At 40.5% G+C, this 18,273-nt stretch overlaps 1 protein-coding gene across 10 annotated transcripts in view; it reads left to right on the forward strand.

Moving 5' to 3' along the window:
- The window catches only part of FKBP5 (FKBP prolyl isomerase 5), a 107,819-nt gene that overhangs the window by 80,645 nt on the left and 8,901 nt on the right, over positions 1-18,273 (forward strand). For all 10 annotated transcript variants that reach the window (XM_077904292.1, XM_077904287.1, XM_077904285.1 and 7 more), the window contains 3 exons: positions 3,964-4,120; positions 9,959-10,049; positions 12,642-12,725. In XM_077904292.1, the coding sequence (XP_077760418.1) occupies positions 3,964-4,120; positions 9,959-10,049; positions 12,642-12,725 (332 nt within the window). The remainder of the gene's footprint in view (positions 1-3,963; positions 4,121-9,958; positions 10,050-12,641; positions 12,726-18,273) is intronic.

The raw sequence follows: 18,273 nt of genomic DNA on the forward strand, positions 1-18,273 counted from the left end.
TTGGGAATGAGTGCAAAGCTATCAGACACCAGCTACTATAATTAGAAAAGGGAAAAGCAGACACTTAGCAGAGCTAGCGTCTCTAGGCTGGAGCACTTACAGCACTGGTTTTTTTGGGTGTTGTTGTTGTTGTTTTTAGGTTATGGAGTCTCCTTCTCAGTTTTGCTTCCTAAAATACAAATTCTACAGTTTTTGGGTTCTTGCATTCCAGTTTTTGTTACTGCAGTACACTCTCTTTCCTTTTCCCCCCTATTTTAATCAGAGTACAAATTGCTGTCAGCACATCGAGTTCATGTGCCAGCCACATTCAGAACAGGGTGTTCTGTGCTCTTCAAAACAAAATTGCTCTAGGGCAGTAAGAGAACAATAAGTCAGAGCTCCAGTTTAAGTGATGTTTTGCAGCAGACCCGGCTTACTTGATGTGGTTACACTCGGATTGCGCAGCAAAGCTCGGGTAATTTCATTTGGTTTGACTTCATGGGATTTGGAGGACCTCCCCCCTCCAAGTTACATAGACTTTAAGTCCAGAGAAAATGTTCCTTTTTAACTTGTGTATTTTTTTTCCTCTACCAAAAAAGCCCTAAGTAGAAGCATCCTGTATGTACTTTTATTCTCTTTGGGCACGTCATAGATCATTTACTTCCCGTAAATCATGCTGGTTGGAATTAGCAACAGACCTCCTGAGCCCTAGAGGCCAAGCTCCCAGTGAGTCATGTTAGTTATTATTAAATATTTATTAAGTGAGTATTTGCACTAAGAGATGCAAGGTCAAAAGCAACCACACGTCTTCCTTAGCCAGAGTTGCTACGGTTTCCTTTGGTATCGATTGTTGAGACAATTAAAAACAAACAAACAAAAACAAAAAACAAAAAAAGCTGAGCACCGGACCTGTAGGAGCCAGGCACGTTTACATCTATCACCATGAAGGGGGGCCTCTGCTGTGGCAGTCCATGGTGCTCATTTCTGGGGCTCCAGGGTACTGTGTGAGTTCTTGTCAGCAGTCTTGTAGAACTTGTCACACCAGTGTTCTGAGTTTAGAAACCAGTTAAGAGAGATAGCCTTTGCTACTTATAGATGTAAAGAATCAATGGGCTGTATACTCCCTGAGGCTGTGGTACCTTCTCTTACTCTGACATTCCAGATTAAAAGGTAGTGGTTTTATATATACATATGAACTGGTGTGTGTGTGTATGCTTGTGTGTGCGCGTGCATGTATCGGTTTAAGATTTTTATGGTACTGTACGTAGTGTTCAACTCCAACTTAGAAGAGTTAGATTTAACAGAAAAAAAATTTAGCCCATATAATAAAGTAGTAAGTACAAGAGTTATTGCAGATTTTTGCCTTCCTACCAGGTGGCCATAAACGCTAGTTTTATCATTTATTGTCTCTCTTAGGCTAGCTGTTTTCATCATAGTTTGCTTACTTTCCTTATAATTTGAACTTGTTTTTTCAGCTTGCTTGCTTCACTGATCTTTCCTAACATGTTGATTAGTAGCCAATCTTTCCCCCCTCTAATATGATGGGTTGTCCCCATAAAAAGAACTTCTGAAATTATTTATATAATTTTAACATCAAGTACATGAATCAAGCTGTAAACTAGCCTAGGAAACTGACACACAGGCAGGAATCCTTTGCAGAGTCTCTGGATTTCCTGTTTTGAAAACATTCAAACTTGATCAACCAAAAACCACAATGAATGTACTGATAGTTTCCTCCTCCACTAAATGTACTCTCCTTTAGGGAGGAAGATACTTCTAACAATAAACCTCTGACAGAAAAATCTGTCAGCTAAGTTGTGAAGTACTAGGATAAGTCTCAATACTTGAGAATATTCCATAATTCATAAGCTGAAATGCACTTTGCTCAGCAGTTTTTTGTTTTTGTTTTTATGATACTTCATGAAAAGTATCATCACATGAGTCTCCATCAATATCTTGGGCAGATTTTAAAGTATTTTAGAGCATAAACTTTTCAGAACTCTCAGTTCCTTTAGTAACAACAGCTTTTATTTTAGTAAAAATGTCTTAAGCTTTAGACACCTTTCAGAACCTCTCTAGATGTATTTGAAAATAATTGAATTTATTTTGAAAATATTTTCTAATTCAAAAGAATTTTCTATGTGCTGTAAGTTGGTTGAGTTTTATTTTACCTAGAGCATTCCAAAAGTGACTGTTAGGATCATCTACACTTATGACTGTGGGACATAGAGCCAAATTCCTATATGTCAACTCCACCCTGAGAGCCACTGTATTTCTTACCTTTGTTTGGAGGGTCATGCCTCCCTCCAATTTGGCCCAAGTTGCTTAAACTCCATCCTACATCTGTGATGGAAGCACATCAGGAAGGTCTTAATCCTAGTAAATCAGAAAAGGGTAAAGAGCTTTGAAGCATAAATGTCTAGGTGACATCATGGCTCTTGATGTCTATTCTACCACTGTTTACTTTTCAAAGTTTCTCTAATTTTTCAGGCCTGGGCTTAAAGGGTAACACGATCAAATGATAAGCTGCAGGAATTAGCTTTGAAGCTTGGTTTCTGGCCTATATCGAGAACTATATCACTGGGTCATGGATTTATAAAATTATAGAATTTCAGAGGACCTTTGAGATCATGTAATTCAAAAGTAGAGTAAGTTGGAATTGAATTTGTATTTGTAAACTAATAGTTGTCTCATGAAACAAGTATAACAAAATGAGTAAGCAATGTCTTAAGCAAGGTAAAGTTAGAGAAAGCAGTAGAAAAGAAGTGTTTTAGGAAATTGTTACATTTCAATCTAGGCCATTATATTACAGAAATTAGAATAAGGAATTTTCTTAGGAAAGACCAATTACTACATTGCTTGATGACTGCTGTGCTATTGCATGAGCCATCCGTTTTTCTTACTGAGTCAAAGACCTAAATGGAAGAGAATGATATGAAAAATAAATGGAAAGATTCAGAGAGTTGTTTATCTTAGAAAAAAAGTCAATAGATCGAGAAAAATACACAGAGCTAAATGTGTCTAAATGTGTTTTTCCTATTTTGTCTTGAAGAAACATAAAATAAAAGCTCCTTGTCTAATATGAAATTACCCAGGGAATAATCTGAGTGAGTTTGAGTAGAACGGGTAATCAGGCCCCAAGAAATTGACCTCTTAACATTTAAGAAGAGATAGTTCAATAATTTGATTTGTGAAGTTATAGTAGACTAATAATTCCTTCACACTTTACAGTTATCACTCCACTAAGGGCTATAGCTATGATATAGTTATTGATGACATTGGCTTTGGGTTTTCTGTTTACTCAAATTTATTTGTGAATGAGATTAGAACTCTTAAGAAGAGCTTCTTTATGCAGTTAACCTTTGTTTATCTTTGGGGAAATAGTCATTTAGTTCTTTTTTTCCAAGCATCTGAAGTCAAGATGTCATAAATGTTTAAGTCGCTATATACTTGATATTAAATTTGTGACACCTTGATAATTATCTATCAAATATTTTAGCATTTCTTGATCCTGTGTTACAGGTGAGGAAATCTGTCATATAGTAAGTTAAACCTGTGTTTCCACTTTGTTTTAGTATCCACTAAGCTATCTTATTATTTTTTTAAAATTCATTTATTTATTTTAGAGCCTGAGTCGGGGAGGGAGAGGATGAGAGGGAATTCTCAAGCAGACTCCCTGCTGAGTGTGGAGCCCAAGCCTCTGAGATAATGATCTGAGCCAAAAGAGCTGGCCACTTAACCAACTGAGCCACCCGGGTGCCCCCAGCCTATCTTGTTGATACAGTTGTTGATAATTACAGGCTTAAACTTAGAAAAAAATAGGATTACCCTTAAATTTTCAGACTGGGTAGACTAAGTGTCAACAGGACATACCCCATTTGTCTCTGGATGAAATGAGAAAGGGGAAATAAGCCTTTATCCCTTCCCTAAATTAGCAAGCCCTGCGGAGCTCCTTTATTGACAGACCTGTCTCCTCTCCTTCAGTCCACCTGGAAGGCCGCTGTGATGGCAGGATGTTTGATTGCAGAGATGTGGTCTTCATTGTTGGGGAAGGAGAAGACCATGACATTCCAATTGGAATTGACAAAGCCCTGGAGAAAATGCAACGGGAAGAACAATGTATTTTATATCTTGGACCACGGTAAGGAGCATACCAGTTCCATACACAGTGAAGTTACCTAAAGGACGGAGATTTCAGTGTGTGTGTGTGGTATATGAAGGTGGTCTACTTTCATTCTTTTGCATGTAGCTCTTCAGTTTCCCCCACACCATTTATTGAACAGACTGTTTTTTTCCTCCATTATATAGTCTTGCCTCCTCTGGCATAGATTAATTGACCAAATAAGTGTGGGTTTATTTCTGGGCTCTCTGTCTTGTTCCATTGAGCTATGCATCTATTTTGTGCTAGTATCATACTGTTCTGATTACTACAGTTTTGTAGCATATCATGAAGTCTGGGAGTATCATACCTCCAGGTTTGTTCTTCTTTCTCAAAATTGCTTTGGTTACATAGAGTCTTCTGTGGTTCCTTATAAATTTTAGGGTTATTTGTTCTAGTTCTGTGAAAAATACTCTCGGGGGGCAGCCCGGGTGGCTCAGTGGTTTAGTGCTGCCTTCAGCCCAGGGCCTGATCCTAGAGACCCGGAATCGAGTCCCATGTCGGGCTCCCTTCGAGGAGCCTGCTTCTCCCTCTGCCTGTGTCTCTGCCTCTCTCTCTCTCTCTGTGTTTCTCATGAATAAATAAATAAAATATTTTTAAAAAATACTCTTGGTATCTTGATAGAAATTGCATTGAATCTGTAGGTTGCGGGATCCCTGGGTGGCGCCGCGGTTTAGCGCCTGCCTTTGGCCCAGGGCGCGATCCTGGAGACCCGGGATCGAATCCCACGTCGGGCTCCCGGTGCATGGAGCCTGCTTCTCCCTCTGCCTGTGTCTCTGCCTCTCTCTCTCTCTCTCTCTCTGTGACTATCATAAATAAATAAAAAATTAAAAAAAAAAAAAAAAAAGAATCTGTAGGTTGCTTTGGATAGTATGGACATTTTAATAGTATTAATACTTCCAATCCAAAGGCATGACACATCTTTCCATTTGTGTCATCTTTAATTTCTTTTATCCGTGTTTTATATTTGTGACAAAATGGATAGACCTAGAGGGCATTATGCTAAGTGAAAGAAGTCAGACTGAGAAAAATACCATATGATTTCCCTTATATGTGGAATCTAAAAAACAAAACAAATGAACAAACAAAACAAATACAGAGAAGGAACTGCTAGTTGTCAGAGGGTTTGGGGGGGTTAGGTGAAATACGCAAAGGGGGAATTAAGAGATACAAATTTATGGTTATAAAATCAATCACAGGGATGAAAGGTACAGCACAGGGAATATAGTAAATAATATTGTGCTGATATTACATGGTAATGGATGGTAACTGTACTTATGGTGAGCATAGTGTAATATACAGAATTGTCAAATCACTATGCTGCACACCTGAAACTGATACAACATTGTATTCAACTATACTTCAATTTAAAAAAAACAAAAACAGATACATTTGCTTTTGCAATCAACATTTTAGTTTTTTTCAGTGAAGTTAATGCTAACGGTGGAAACAAATCAGTCTACAGTTAAGTCATGGAGTGAATTAATAGGCCATATAGTATCACAAAGATCTGCAAGCCTGTTTACTTGATTGTTGTGTGTCAAGGATAGGACTGACAGGCAAGTTTTGCTGTTCTATTTGTTTTGCCTGCTTTATTGCCAAGACAGGAAGCTATTGGCTCATCTCATGTGCTTCTCTAGCCCCCCTCTTTCCTTTTCTCTAAATTAGGTGGGAGGTAGTAAAACATGTGAGGGTTGGAAGTAGAAGAAACATTTGGATGATTTATTACCACTTGAATTTGTGCCACCTGTTCTTATACAGAGCCTCTGAAAAAAAAAAGTGTTCTTCCTGAATCTAAAGGCAGCGGAGATGACTCATTTTTGCCTAAATTTTTCCCATCATAAGGATATCCATTAGCACTTCCCAGCTTAGAACTATCAGACACTAACAGTCTCTCTTATGAAAACATGTTTGGTATTATTTTTAGACCTAAAATTATACCAATCTAACCCTTCTATCTTGAGAAAGGGACCCTTGAGAGAAACCAGGGTGTTTTGATTCTGTTTGCATGAAAGTGCATCTGCTTATCTGGAGTTTCCTCCCACTCTAGCTCCTTGGATTTCAGTCCCTAGAGTTTGAGTTATTGAGAATCTGGATGGCTTGCACTTACCAATAGGTACCATCATGCCTTTTGTACAGTTGCTTGCCTTTTAGGAGCCTCAGAAGTAATCCAGTGGCATATTCACCTTTGCCCTCATAACTTGAGCTCTGATCCTATTTCTCATGGGTGGGTTTGGCCAGGTCTCCAAATGCTCTATACCTTGATCTGTTTTAGAGCCTTCAAGGAGGCACCATTTATTTCATATCTTCTTTTTCTCTGTCATCCTTTTTCCACTACTGTATTCCTGCTTTAGTGTGTTTTATTTACATTTACCCTATAGTTGTATTTCACCTTCAGGGGAACTTATTTCTCTTATTCAAGAAGGAACTATTCTTACTCCAGTAGAGCATAGAGAGAGCTTCTCCTCCATATCCAGGTAATATCTCATTATTTTTAATCTAGCTTTCTACAATTATAGTTCTAGACTCATATAAAGAGAGTGGTATTTATGTCCACTGTATGCTTTCAGGTTTAAGTTCTACAGTATCTACCATATAAAGTTGTGGAGGTCTAATGAATGTGAAGAACTTTGCAGAGTGCCTGACACATAAACTCTCAATACATTAGCTGTTATTGCTGTGGTGACTATTTTTCTATTCTATTTTACCCTCAGACTACAAGAAAAAGGAAACCCTGTTTTAACATAGGATAAATTTTTAAAATATTTTCAATCATAAAAGTAATCAAGTTTTAATAAATTTCTAGGTATAAGTTTTTTCATATGTCTCATGGTAAATAACTCATCACAGTTAGAAAGGAACATACTCTCTTCAAGATTACTCTTGAGGAGTAATATAAAATGCACACTCTGTGGTGTAAGGCTTTGCGTAGGTTCACTACATAAGACTAGCCATATAGGTAGACCATCCCCACACCAAGCGGTGTGAGTGCTCGCAGTGGGCTTACTTGTCTTGCTCAGATCCCCACACAGCACAGAATACTGCATTTGAGTGTCACTGTACATGTGGCTGCTGCAAACGCACACTCTATAGTTGTCTCACGTCATCTGCGTTTCATTCTCTAGAAAATGTTCAGGGCACACCTCTGCGACTCTGAGAGACTCCTTGGTAGGATATTTTCGTAATAAACTCATAAAACACTTCCACAGAACCCGTTTTCTTTCTTCTCAACAGAAGAGTGTCTTTTATACAGTGTTTAATACTGTGACCTGTTGTTTGTTTTAGGTAAGGTACAGCTAGTTACAGTGTTTTTGCTCCCTTTCCTTGTGTTTCTGTCCTGCACCAGTCCCAAACAAAAAGACAGGCTGCCAACAGCCATGATGTTTAATTATGAGGCAGTGTGGGTTTAAAAATAAACAGTTTTCTGGGGACACACAGAGTCTGAATTTAAATCCTGGCTCTGCCACTGCCTTTTTGTGTTAACGTCCAGAAACACTCCCTTCTGAGCCTCAGTTTCTTTATCTGTAAAAATGAAGCAGTCGATAAGCACTTGTGGTACTTCTTGTATGCACATGAAGCCTTCATGGTCATGTGCAGATACGTTTTGTATCTCTGCTGTCTGCCGTTAATTCAAGAACATTAATACCAACATTAATACTAGATTCCTTCTGTTACTGTAACCCAGCTTTCGTCTTTGGGCTAAGTCCGGGAATTCCGTTTGTGGCGTTCTGTCTTTCAGTCAGATGAATTTGTGTGCCGTGGGCCCTTGGTTACCCAGGCCAATCTGACATAAGTCAGACAACTGTCTGTATAGCTTGGAAGTCAGGATAGATGCTCCCAAAACAGCTTGGCTTGTGGGCTTTCACCTCCCTGGGGTGGTGTGCTTCACATAAATCTTCATGGAATCTCTCCATTCGAAACCACGAGAGATTGTAGATATAAGGTCTACAGTCAGTCTTCTTTAATCCAGTTGATGATGAATCAGGACAGTTTGGTGCATTCCTTGACCCAGCCCTCCCCGCCCCACCCCCCCCAGCCTTGGGACTTCAATTCACAAGTGCCCCTAAGGCAGCTTGTCTCATCCTCAGCACTGTTGACATTGTGGGCCAGATATTTCTTGGTTGTGGGGGCTGTTCTGTGGCTTGTAGGATATTCTACCCACTAAATGCTAGTAGCACCCTTGTGGTTGTGGCAAACCCTAAATCTCTAGATACTGCTAAATGTCTCTTGCAGGGGTGGGGATTAAAATCACCCCTGTCAACAGTCACTAACCTAAGGCAAGTGTCAGGCTATCAATTATTGGGTTTGTACCTGTTTAGCACAGGGCTCCAAATACCACATGCTGTCAGTACAGATGATCTGCAAGGACTCCCCTATCCATCTAGTTCCCAACAGTTAAGGAATGTTTGCTATCTACCAAATGGTAAAAACCAAATAGATGTATAGGTCTAAGAGCTCCAAGTAGAAAACTAGTCATGACTGCCTAAAATTAGCCACTGGTAATTATGTCCTCTTTGATTTCTTTGCTGAAAATACCCTTTGCCCTGCTATTAAAACTACCACACCTCATTCCTACCAGTTCTCTTTGTATCTCTGTACCTCTCTCTGGCTCCAGCTTTCATTTTCTTGTGTAATAGCAGAGGTGAGTAAGCATTTTCTTCCTGAAAAATCCAGGCAAGAGGTAAAGAGGGTGGTATAAGCCACAAGATATGAGTGTTCTCTGCCCACCCCACCCCCAGTCATTTTGCCCCAGAGAAAATGGGAGGTTTTAGCATCCATCTGGTTTTGCCATCCTTTTGGGTTTACTAAGTTATCTTGCAGTAGTATTCCCTATACTCAAGAGTAGTTTAGCATTGAAACAGATGGGAACAGAATATATTCCAGTGAACACTTTCATGATGATATGCTGGGCATTGTACTGAATGCTGGGAAACCATTGGACCAGACAGACAACGCCACCAGAATTGCCATTACAGGAGATATGTGCTTTTTGAATGCTCTAGGTTTGTTTAAAGACCTTCAATGACCTGGAAGAAAATAAAAACAGAAAAGCAATTTATATACCTTCAGTCATGTTCTTTGGTAAGTTTTGGCTAACAGGTGTAGTGTTTTATAGTGTGATAGCCACAAAGCTATGAGAGCATTTTTCTTGATGAGGTGTTAGAGCTTGCCAGGGCTGTTCTTTATGATTATACATTTGTTCTATCATTTGTGTGTTCTGGTGTGCTTTTAAATGTCTTCAGAAATACTGGGAAGATTAATTTCCTTCCTGATGTGTGAGCCTTCTTCCCTTCCTCTATTTACCTGACTGGAAGTGATACTACTGGAGGGAGACTGCACTTTAAAGTTAAAAGCTTATTAAAATATAGCCTCTAATGAACAGCACTGTAACAATCACAGTGCCTGTCTTCTCTGTGCTGCTGATAAAGCTTCGGGGAAAAGTCCTGATAGCCAGACAATGGCTATTTTATACAAAGAACTAGATATGAAATCAGCAGAGGAAAAGGCAGTGAAATTTAAAATCACATCAAGGAAGATTTCCCAAGTAGTACAGGTGTTACATTACATGTGCTGGTGAAGGAGAAAAGAAAACTAAATCTAGCCTGGTTTCTTCAAGAGCCACAGAGCGACACTTGGCACTGTATCTTCTGATCCACAGCTGGTTTGTCTTCAGGGTCCCTGATGTGTGTAGTGTCCAGATGAGAGCTCTGTGCTACTGTGATGCCTCAAAATACCAAAGGCAGTGCCTGGAAATACATCAGTTCTTTTTAAAGTTGTTTTTGTTGTTGTTGTTGTTGTTTTTTTTACTCTCTGTTTCAGATATGGTTTTGGAGAGGCAGGGAAGCCGAAATTTGGCATCGAGCCTAATGCTGAGCTTATATATGAAGTGACACTGAAGAGCTTCGAAAAGGTGGGAAAATACCCGCTTCTCTGAAATCATGGTAGATTTCCTCTCCACCAGCTCCCTATAAGTGACAATTGGATATCATTAAGTGGTGTGGATGGATGGTGTTTATTCGTATGTTGTGCTTTTCGTGACCAAGTTTGTCTCTTGTCTTTGACACTGCTCCCAGAGTACGAGAGAGCTGATAGCGCACAGCTGATACACAGCAAAGGAGCTCAGTGTTCTTATTTTGTTCCTACGTGTCAGCCTTTTTTTTTTTTTTTTTTTTTAGTTTTAGTTTTTTGGGTAGAATCCAAGACTTGTTCCCTTATTTGTTCCTAGACTTGTTCTTTCTGTACTTTTTTTCCTGGGTTGAAGACAAAAAGGTTCACATTCTTCTGCCAAGCAGCTCCTTGGGGGAGTGGGGTGCAATTTTCCATTGTTGAATGGATCATACCCCTCTCCAGAGTCATGGAGAGGCCTTCACTGTGGCTCCAATTTGTTATCCAAAGTGCAGGTCTTCCTGGGCCCCCAAACTCTGTAACCAGGGACAAAAGAGACAAACCTGCTGACCCTCTGGCCTTTCCTTTTTCCACACACCCAAGTGTAAAAAAAGAGTCTGTCTGTTGCCTGGGGTGGCATACCTCCTGGCGCGTGTCTTTATCCCAGGCCTACCTCTGGAGGCTCCCATCAGCAGCTTCACCAGTCACACATAAAGCCTGTGTCTGCGCTAGGTATGCCATCACATCCAACGAAGTCCCCCTGCATCACCACGACCCCACCCTGCCCGGAGAGTTTCAAGAACTGCATTTTGAATACCTTTTTTAAATTCCCACAATGTTGTCTCTATGCTCTCTGTACATTAAGCTGTGGACTAGAAATGTGGCTATTTACATTTTATTAGACTTAGTCAGGAAACAGTTGTCCTGTAGGGCTGTAACTTCGGACTAAGACAGGGGAAGACTGCTTTGGGATTTTCCCCCAACAATGATGTTCCTGATCATACCCTTCACACTCCGTGTTCCCCAGAGTAAACATAGGCTGTTGTCATGACCATTGCTAATTGTCCAGTTACCTCTCCTGAAGGCCTGCCAGCTCAGCGCTGATCCTCCAAAGCTGTCTTCATAGCACAGTGTTTTTTATTATTAAAGGGAGAGAAAATAATCTTTAGCATATGGTTATTTAGACCTTTGGCTTTCCTGTTTCCATTTAATCAAGTAACCCACAGCCCCTTCCCATCCACAGTTCAGTGGACATTGAGGAGCGTTCTCACTGTTGTGTGCAGGAAGCAAGCCTGCATGCACCTCTTGCTCCAAGGAGTTGTTCCATGAAACACTGCTCCATATATTTGAAACCATGTGAAAGTGTGATGTTGGAAGCAACATGATTTAAATCTCTGCCTCATAGTAGTAAGAATGTATTTATACTCTGAAAAGACTGAACTCCATATAAAAAAAATGCAAAGGGCCCTTGTTACTAGATTTTTTTTTTTTTTAAAGATTTTATTTATTTATTCATGATAGTCACACAGAGAGAGAGAAGCAGAGACACAGGCAGAGGGAGAAGCAGGCTTCATGCACCGGGAGCCCGACGTGGGACTCGATCCCGGGTCTCCAGGATCACGCCCTGGGCCAAAGGCAGGTGCCAAACCGCTGCGCCACCCAGGGATCCCTTGTTACTAGATTTTTAACTAACAGAGCTAAATTGTTAGAAGCAACATAAGGTTGCCAGAAAGACTAGTAACTGTCATTATTCACTCGGTGGGGCGGGTGGCAGCAGGAAAACATCACTAATTATTTTTTTGAATAGAGAGAATTTCACAGTTACCCACTAGAGTTTCGTAATTCCTGTGTAGTAAGTAGCACTAACACAGCCACTGTCTTTTTCCCTAAAGCATCCCAGATTGTTCTCTTGACTCTTGATGCTCCCTTGAAATCCACCTATTCTTAATGAAAGTGAAGTTATCTCTGGATTCCTTTCTCTAATGGTGGAGAGAAATAATACACATGATCCAAAAGCAAATGGTCATGAAATCCTTTGCAACATTTCTACATCAGCTTTATCTTCCCTCTTATGTATTACTTGAAATCCCCTAGGTATCTGTCTGCAGGTTGACTGAGTTTGGACACTTTAGTGCATACCTGGTTATTTCAAAGTAGAGAGACAACAATGTGACCTGGCATTTAAAAAATTCTGTGTGAATATGCAGCCATGACTTGACTACATAGTGGTCCCATTGTAGAGTTTGAAACACTGAGTCTTGAGAGAAACAACTTGCTGATGTTGTAATGGCAGTTGGGGCAGGGGGGGGACACTGGGTTTTATTATTTGTCCTCTCCTCACAGCTCCAAAGGTGCACTCTTTAACAGCACATGACAGCTTATGTTCCTTACTGTATTTTTGCCTGCCCCTCCTTCTCAGGCAGCATGGGTCAGACAGCAGCTCAGTCATCACGGAAGGTGAGCTCCAGCCTAGCAGTGAATGGGCAATGGTGCAGTTTTAAAAGCCAGTGTGTTCTGAGGTGTGTGTATCCTAGAAGCAGCCTCTCTTCTTACAGGCATCAACTGATGCATTTTCCTTCTCTGTTCATCTAACTGTTTTTACAAATTTACATAACAGGCCAAAGAATCCTGGGAGATGGACACCAAAGAAAAATTGGAGCAAGCTGCCATTGTCAAAGAGAAGGGAACTGTGTACTTCAAGGTATGTGAGTCCTTGTACAACTTTTTCCATCTCAATAATTTATTCAAGTGTCAGTGAATTGTGCTAATATTCCATACTCTGAATTCCATCAGCACCCTTTTGGATAAAAATAAGCCTGAATTTTTGCAAGTCTGTCATTTTCAGTATTAGAAATGGTGAGAAAGAATGGATTAACATGACAAAAAGAATACAGATGCCTCTTGTACACGTTCTGCTGTAGATTGTAACCCTCCATAAAAGCAGGCCAGGTCTTGCTGGCCTACCCACCACTGTATCACCCAGGGCCTAAGGTTACTTGCTTGGTCCATAGTTGGCACTCAAGTGTTTGTGGAATGAAACAAAGAATGTACAGAATAATTGTTAGTAAGTGAGAATTAGTGGAGGTAAGTTTCACATCATTTTCCTCTCCACTGTCTTGGTGAAACCACTAAGGCATATGACAAAAGGAAGGAGAACTTGCACAGATCCCAGAAGAAACCGACAGGAGGAGAATGTTCATTTTCTCTAGTGGCCAAGATAATCCCTGCCATACTTGGTTTTGTGAGGAATCTTGAGAAACTCCTGAATGATACTTGTTATTAATTGCTTCTCGAAAGCCCTTTCTTGTTACCTCTCAGAATGTGATACTTCCTCACTTAGATCTTAACCCCCCAGGTATAAAAGAAAACAGCACTTTATTCAGCTCTAATCAGAATGCTCTGTCCATTTCTTCTCCACACCCAACCAAGTACCTTCTCCATATCCAGCAGAAAGGGCTTGGCTTAGAGAAGAGAGAGAAAGAACAAAAAAAAAAAGAAAGAACGAAGTTTTGTCAAGGTTTCTTTTTTTTTTCTTGCCACTGCAGCCCATGAACAAAATTGGATGATATTTTCAGCAGTCTAAAGCAGTGATGCCTAAATGTCCTTCAGCAAGTCTTTATGGAGTGTCTGCTCTGAGACTGGCTATTGTACTGACAACCTTTTCTGGAGGGAGGGGAAGCAGTGTTAACCCCCATGAAACAACTAGAGAATTATGTAAGACTATATAATCAAGACAGAATTCAGACAGCCAGGGGCCAACATGTGTGGTTATTGTTTTTCAGACTGTGAGAACAGACCTATTAGTAAAGATAGATTTTGTTTCATTAAGTTTGTTCAGTTGTGTGTGAGTAGGTACGGGATCATAATTGAAAACATGTTTCTTGCTGTGGGTTGTAGCTAAACAAATTTGAAATGTATTGGTATAGATAATATATAATTATTTACATCTCTTTATAGCTATTATACTATACTTTATAGCTATACTAAAGTAATGTGTGAATCACCAGAAAGCTTTGGGGAATGGTGGCATGAGCCAAATTGGGAGAACTAGGCTTTATGGCACCAAGTGATTTAAAGCCATTTAAGGTCCAAAGAGGTTACTTTTGTGTGTGTAAGGTGATGGAGTTAGGGGCACCTGGGTGGCTCAGTTGGTTGGGCATCCGACTCTTGATTTCAGCTCAGGTCTCATAGGCTCGAGCCCCAAGTCAGGCTCCACACTCAGTGGAGTCTGCATCTCCTTCTCCTTCTGCCCCTCTCCCTGCTCGAGTGCATGCTCTCTCTCTCTTTCAAATAAAGAAATAAGGGCAGCCCAGGTGGCTCAGCGGTTTAGTGCTGTCTTCCGCCCAGGGCGTGATCCTGGAGTCCTGGGATCGAGTCCCACATCGGGCTTCCTGTGTGGAGCCTGCTTCTCCCTCTGCCTGTGTCTCTGCCTCTCTCTGTGTGTCTCTCATGAATAAATAAATAAAAATATTTAATAAATAAATAAAATCTTTTAAAAAAACGTGATGGATTAGAGAAGTTTCTTGCTAAAGTTCTGTGAGTTTCAAAAGTCTTGAGAGCAAGTTTGATCTTTTTAAATTTGGATTGAAATATATTGGATATTTCTAAGTTATTTAAGTAAGATTCCACATGAGTTATTTGTAGACTCAAATACATACCACACTAGAATAAAATACTTTTTGCAAAATCCCTTAGGACTATAGGTTGTGAGTGGTGTTTCCTAGAGTCTATAAAGTCCTTACTGTATTTTTTATATTTCCCAAACTTATAAATAGAATATTAATAGTTTGGGGATTGGGGAGTTGGGGTTTTTGGCATTTGACTGGAATTCTGTCAACTCTGTGTAGTAAAACAGCTCAGCTATTCAGAAGTTCTAATTGGTTGCTGATGACTCAGAACTTTAGGGAACATTATTGGTAATGAAGTAATGTGGCAAAGAAAGCCACGTGTCGTATAGCTGTGTCCCGGACACATACAGTGAGATGGCCAGGATTAGTGATCAGCAGCAGAAAGCAATGCTTCAGTGTCCTTACAGTTACTTAACTTTGTTGCTTCTAAGCATCACAATTGCAGTAGTGATTTTTGTATTTCATAATATTACGAACCCTCTTAAAATTACTGATCTTTGGATGAAATCTGGATCAGCAGTCACACATATGGAACATATTATTTTTAACATGCAATTTGATAGACAAAATCTGTCAAAACATTTGTCTTTTGGGGGAAAATTAATGGAAGGTTCAAAACCACTGACCTAAGACTTTTCTCCCAGAATGTCTCTGAACATTTTGTACTATTAGAAACTTCCCTGGAGGTACCTTCAAATTATGGGTAAAAAAAATCCCAGCAGTGATCCTAGTTTTAGATGTAAGACTTCAAAATGGTCGGTAGATTGTTTCCTATACGCATTCCCTTTTAAAAATTCAGGGCAGGTTTCAATCTGCCACTCTGCCCTCCTGGGCCTCATCTTTCCAGAGTGTTTGACTTGGCACGTTGTGCACATGCACAGAGTCCAGATGTGTGGGTGAGAGCAGGGATGGGGTAGAATAAAAATCTACATTTCATGCCATCTGGTACATTACAGACCCATTTTCATCAATCTGTCGGTTTGGTTTACACATAAATGGGTAAATTTCTCCTGTTAGTAAAGTGTTGAATTGCACTCAGTTGTAAAATGGGAATAATTTTACTGTTTAGATTGTAAACCTCTGAACACTAAAGAAAAGAAAGGCAAAAGACTCTTCATTTGTCTCTGAAAATAATGAACAGATACAACATGCTATTATGCCAGGCCTTGTGCAAGCCAATTAAACAGACATTATTTTTGCCCTCAGAGCTGATAGTGTTCTGCAGGACGAGAGCACTAGCTGTCATACTTGGTTAGTGTTTCTCTTTTCTGTCTTGGAGACAGAGTGGTATGAAGTCTGAGGACGCTGCCATGAAATGGGGTTCTTGCGCCCCCTTGTGCTCCTTGGGGAAAAAAGCATTTCTCAAGCAAGCTCGTAAAGGATCCTTGATGGACTGCTGAAACCTTTTCAGAGGAACCAAGCTTTGCTATGTTTTGACTTTGCTGAACCAAGAAGCCAGTGCTGTAATTTAGAAACATGTCATCCCATAACTCTAGGATTTTAAGCTTAATGAAAAAAAGTCCTAACGAGGTGTCCATTTCATACATTTTAGGATACGATTTCTCAACCTTGGCACTATTGACATTTGGGGCTATATAATTCTGTTTTGGTGAGAGGCTGTCCTGGGCATTATGGGATACGTGGTAGCTCCATCCCTGGGTCTACCCACTAGATGCCAGTAGCAGGCACACTCCTTGCAGTTGTGACCATGAAAAAATGTCTCTAAACATTGTCAGGTGCCCCCCAGGGAGCAGAATCACCCCCAGCTGAAAACTTTTGTTTAGTACATTAGAAGCAGAAATACCATGAAACAAGATTTTTGTTCATTGGAAGTTGAACTCTAAATAAAAGTATGATATACATGAAAGAGCTTTCAAGAAATTAAAATGCTATATAATCGTAAAGAAACTTGGGGCACCTGGATGGCTCAGTTGGTGAAGCATCTGCCTTCAGCTCAGGTCATGATTGCAAGGTCCTGGTATCGAGCCCCATGTGGGGCTCCAGCTCAGCAGGGAATCTGTTTCCCCTTCCCCTCCGCCCACTTGTATGCATGCTGTCTCTCAAGTAAATGAACAAAATCATTTTTTAAAAGATTTTATTTATTCATGAGAGAGAGAGAGAGAGAGAGAGGCAGAGACACAGACAGAAGGAGAAGCAGGCTCCATGCAGGAGCCTGACATGGGACTCAATCCCTTGTCTCCAGGATCACGCCCTGGGCTGAAGGCGGCGCTAAACCGCTGAGCCACCTGGGCTGCCCTAAATAAAATCTTTAAAGAAAAAATGGGATCCCTGGGTGGCGCAGCGGTTTGGCGCCTGCCTTTGGCCCAGGGCGCGATCCCGGAGACCCGGGATCGAATCCCACATCGGGTTCCCGGTGCATGGAGCCTGCTTCTCCCTCTGCCTGTGTCTCTGCCTCTCTCTCTCTCTGTGACTATCATAAATAAATAAAAATTAAAAAAAGAAAAAAGAAAAAGAAAAAACGTGAAGGAACTTACTATGAAGCCTATTACTTAGTTTTTTGGTTTTGATTTTTCGGTTTGTTTTGTTTGCTTGTTTTTTTGAAACCATAGCTCCCTGCTATTCTGTTTAGAACCTACCATTATTATTATTTTATTCATTTGAGAGAGCATGAGAGAAAGAATGAGAGAGTACTAGCAAGGAGAGGAACAGAGAGAGAAGCAGGCTCCCCGCTGAGCAGGGAGCCCGACTCAGGTGTCAATCTCAGGACCCTGGGATCATGATCTGAGCCAAAGGCAGACACTTAACTGACTGAGCCACCCAAATGCCCCAAAACCTACCATTATTATAAGACATGGGTCACTGTCTTCTCCAGCTTTTTTCTTTCCCTATAATAATACATAGGAGATAATCAGAAAAAGTAATAGGTACATTTGAGAAGGAGAAAGAAGGAACTAAGGCAGAACAGTCCTTCTTACCTAACCTAAATGAAACAATACCTTTCATGTCTACCCACTTCTCCATTTTTGCTCCCAATGATAATGTTTTAATTCCATAGGGCAGCCCGGGTGGCTCAGCGGTTTAGCACCACCTTCGGCCCAGGGCATGATCCTGGGGACCAAGGATTGAGTCCCGTGTCGGGCTCCCTGCATGGAGCCTGCTTCTCCCTCTGCCTGTGTCTCTGCCTCTCTCTCTCTCTCTCTCTCTCTCTCCCCCTGTCTCTCATGAATAAATGAATAAAATCTTTTTTGAAAATTCCATAGTTATATCTTTGATCTTAATCTTCCTTCAGCAAACCTTCAGTAAGGGCCTCTTTGTGCTAAAGTATCTTTGGATATTCCAAAGGGATAAAACGTGATTCTGTCCTCAAATTGCTCGCCATCCCAAGAGAAAAGACAGGGACAGAAAGAAATGACAACTCGTGAGGACTTTCTTTTTTGTAGTGTCCCAAAAAGGAATAGTGGGCTCTGACAAAAAATAAAAGTGTTGTCTTCATTTCCTTGGGCTGCCATAATAAAATCTCATAGACTGGGTGATATAAACAACAGGAGTTTATTTCTCACAGTTGTGAAGACTGGAAGTCTTAAGATCAAGGTGCCAGCAGGGTTGATGTCTTGTAAGAGTGCTCTTCTTGGGTTCCAGATGGCTGCCTTCTTGCTATGT

The sequence above is a fragment of the Canis aureus genome, chromosome 7 (assembly GCF_053574225.1).
Source record: "Canis aureus isolate CA01 chromosome 7, VMU_Caureus_v.1.0, whole genome shotgun sequence".
NCBI lineage: Eukaryota > Metazoa > Chordata > Mammalia > Carnivora > Canidae > Canis > Canis aureus.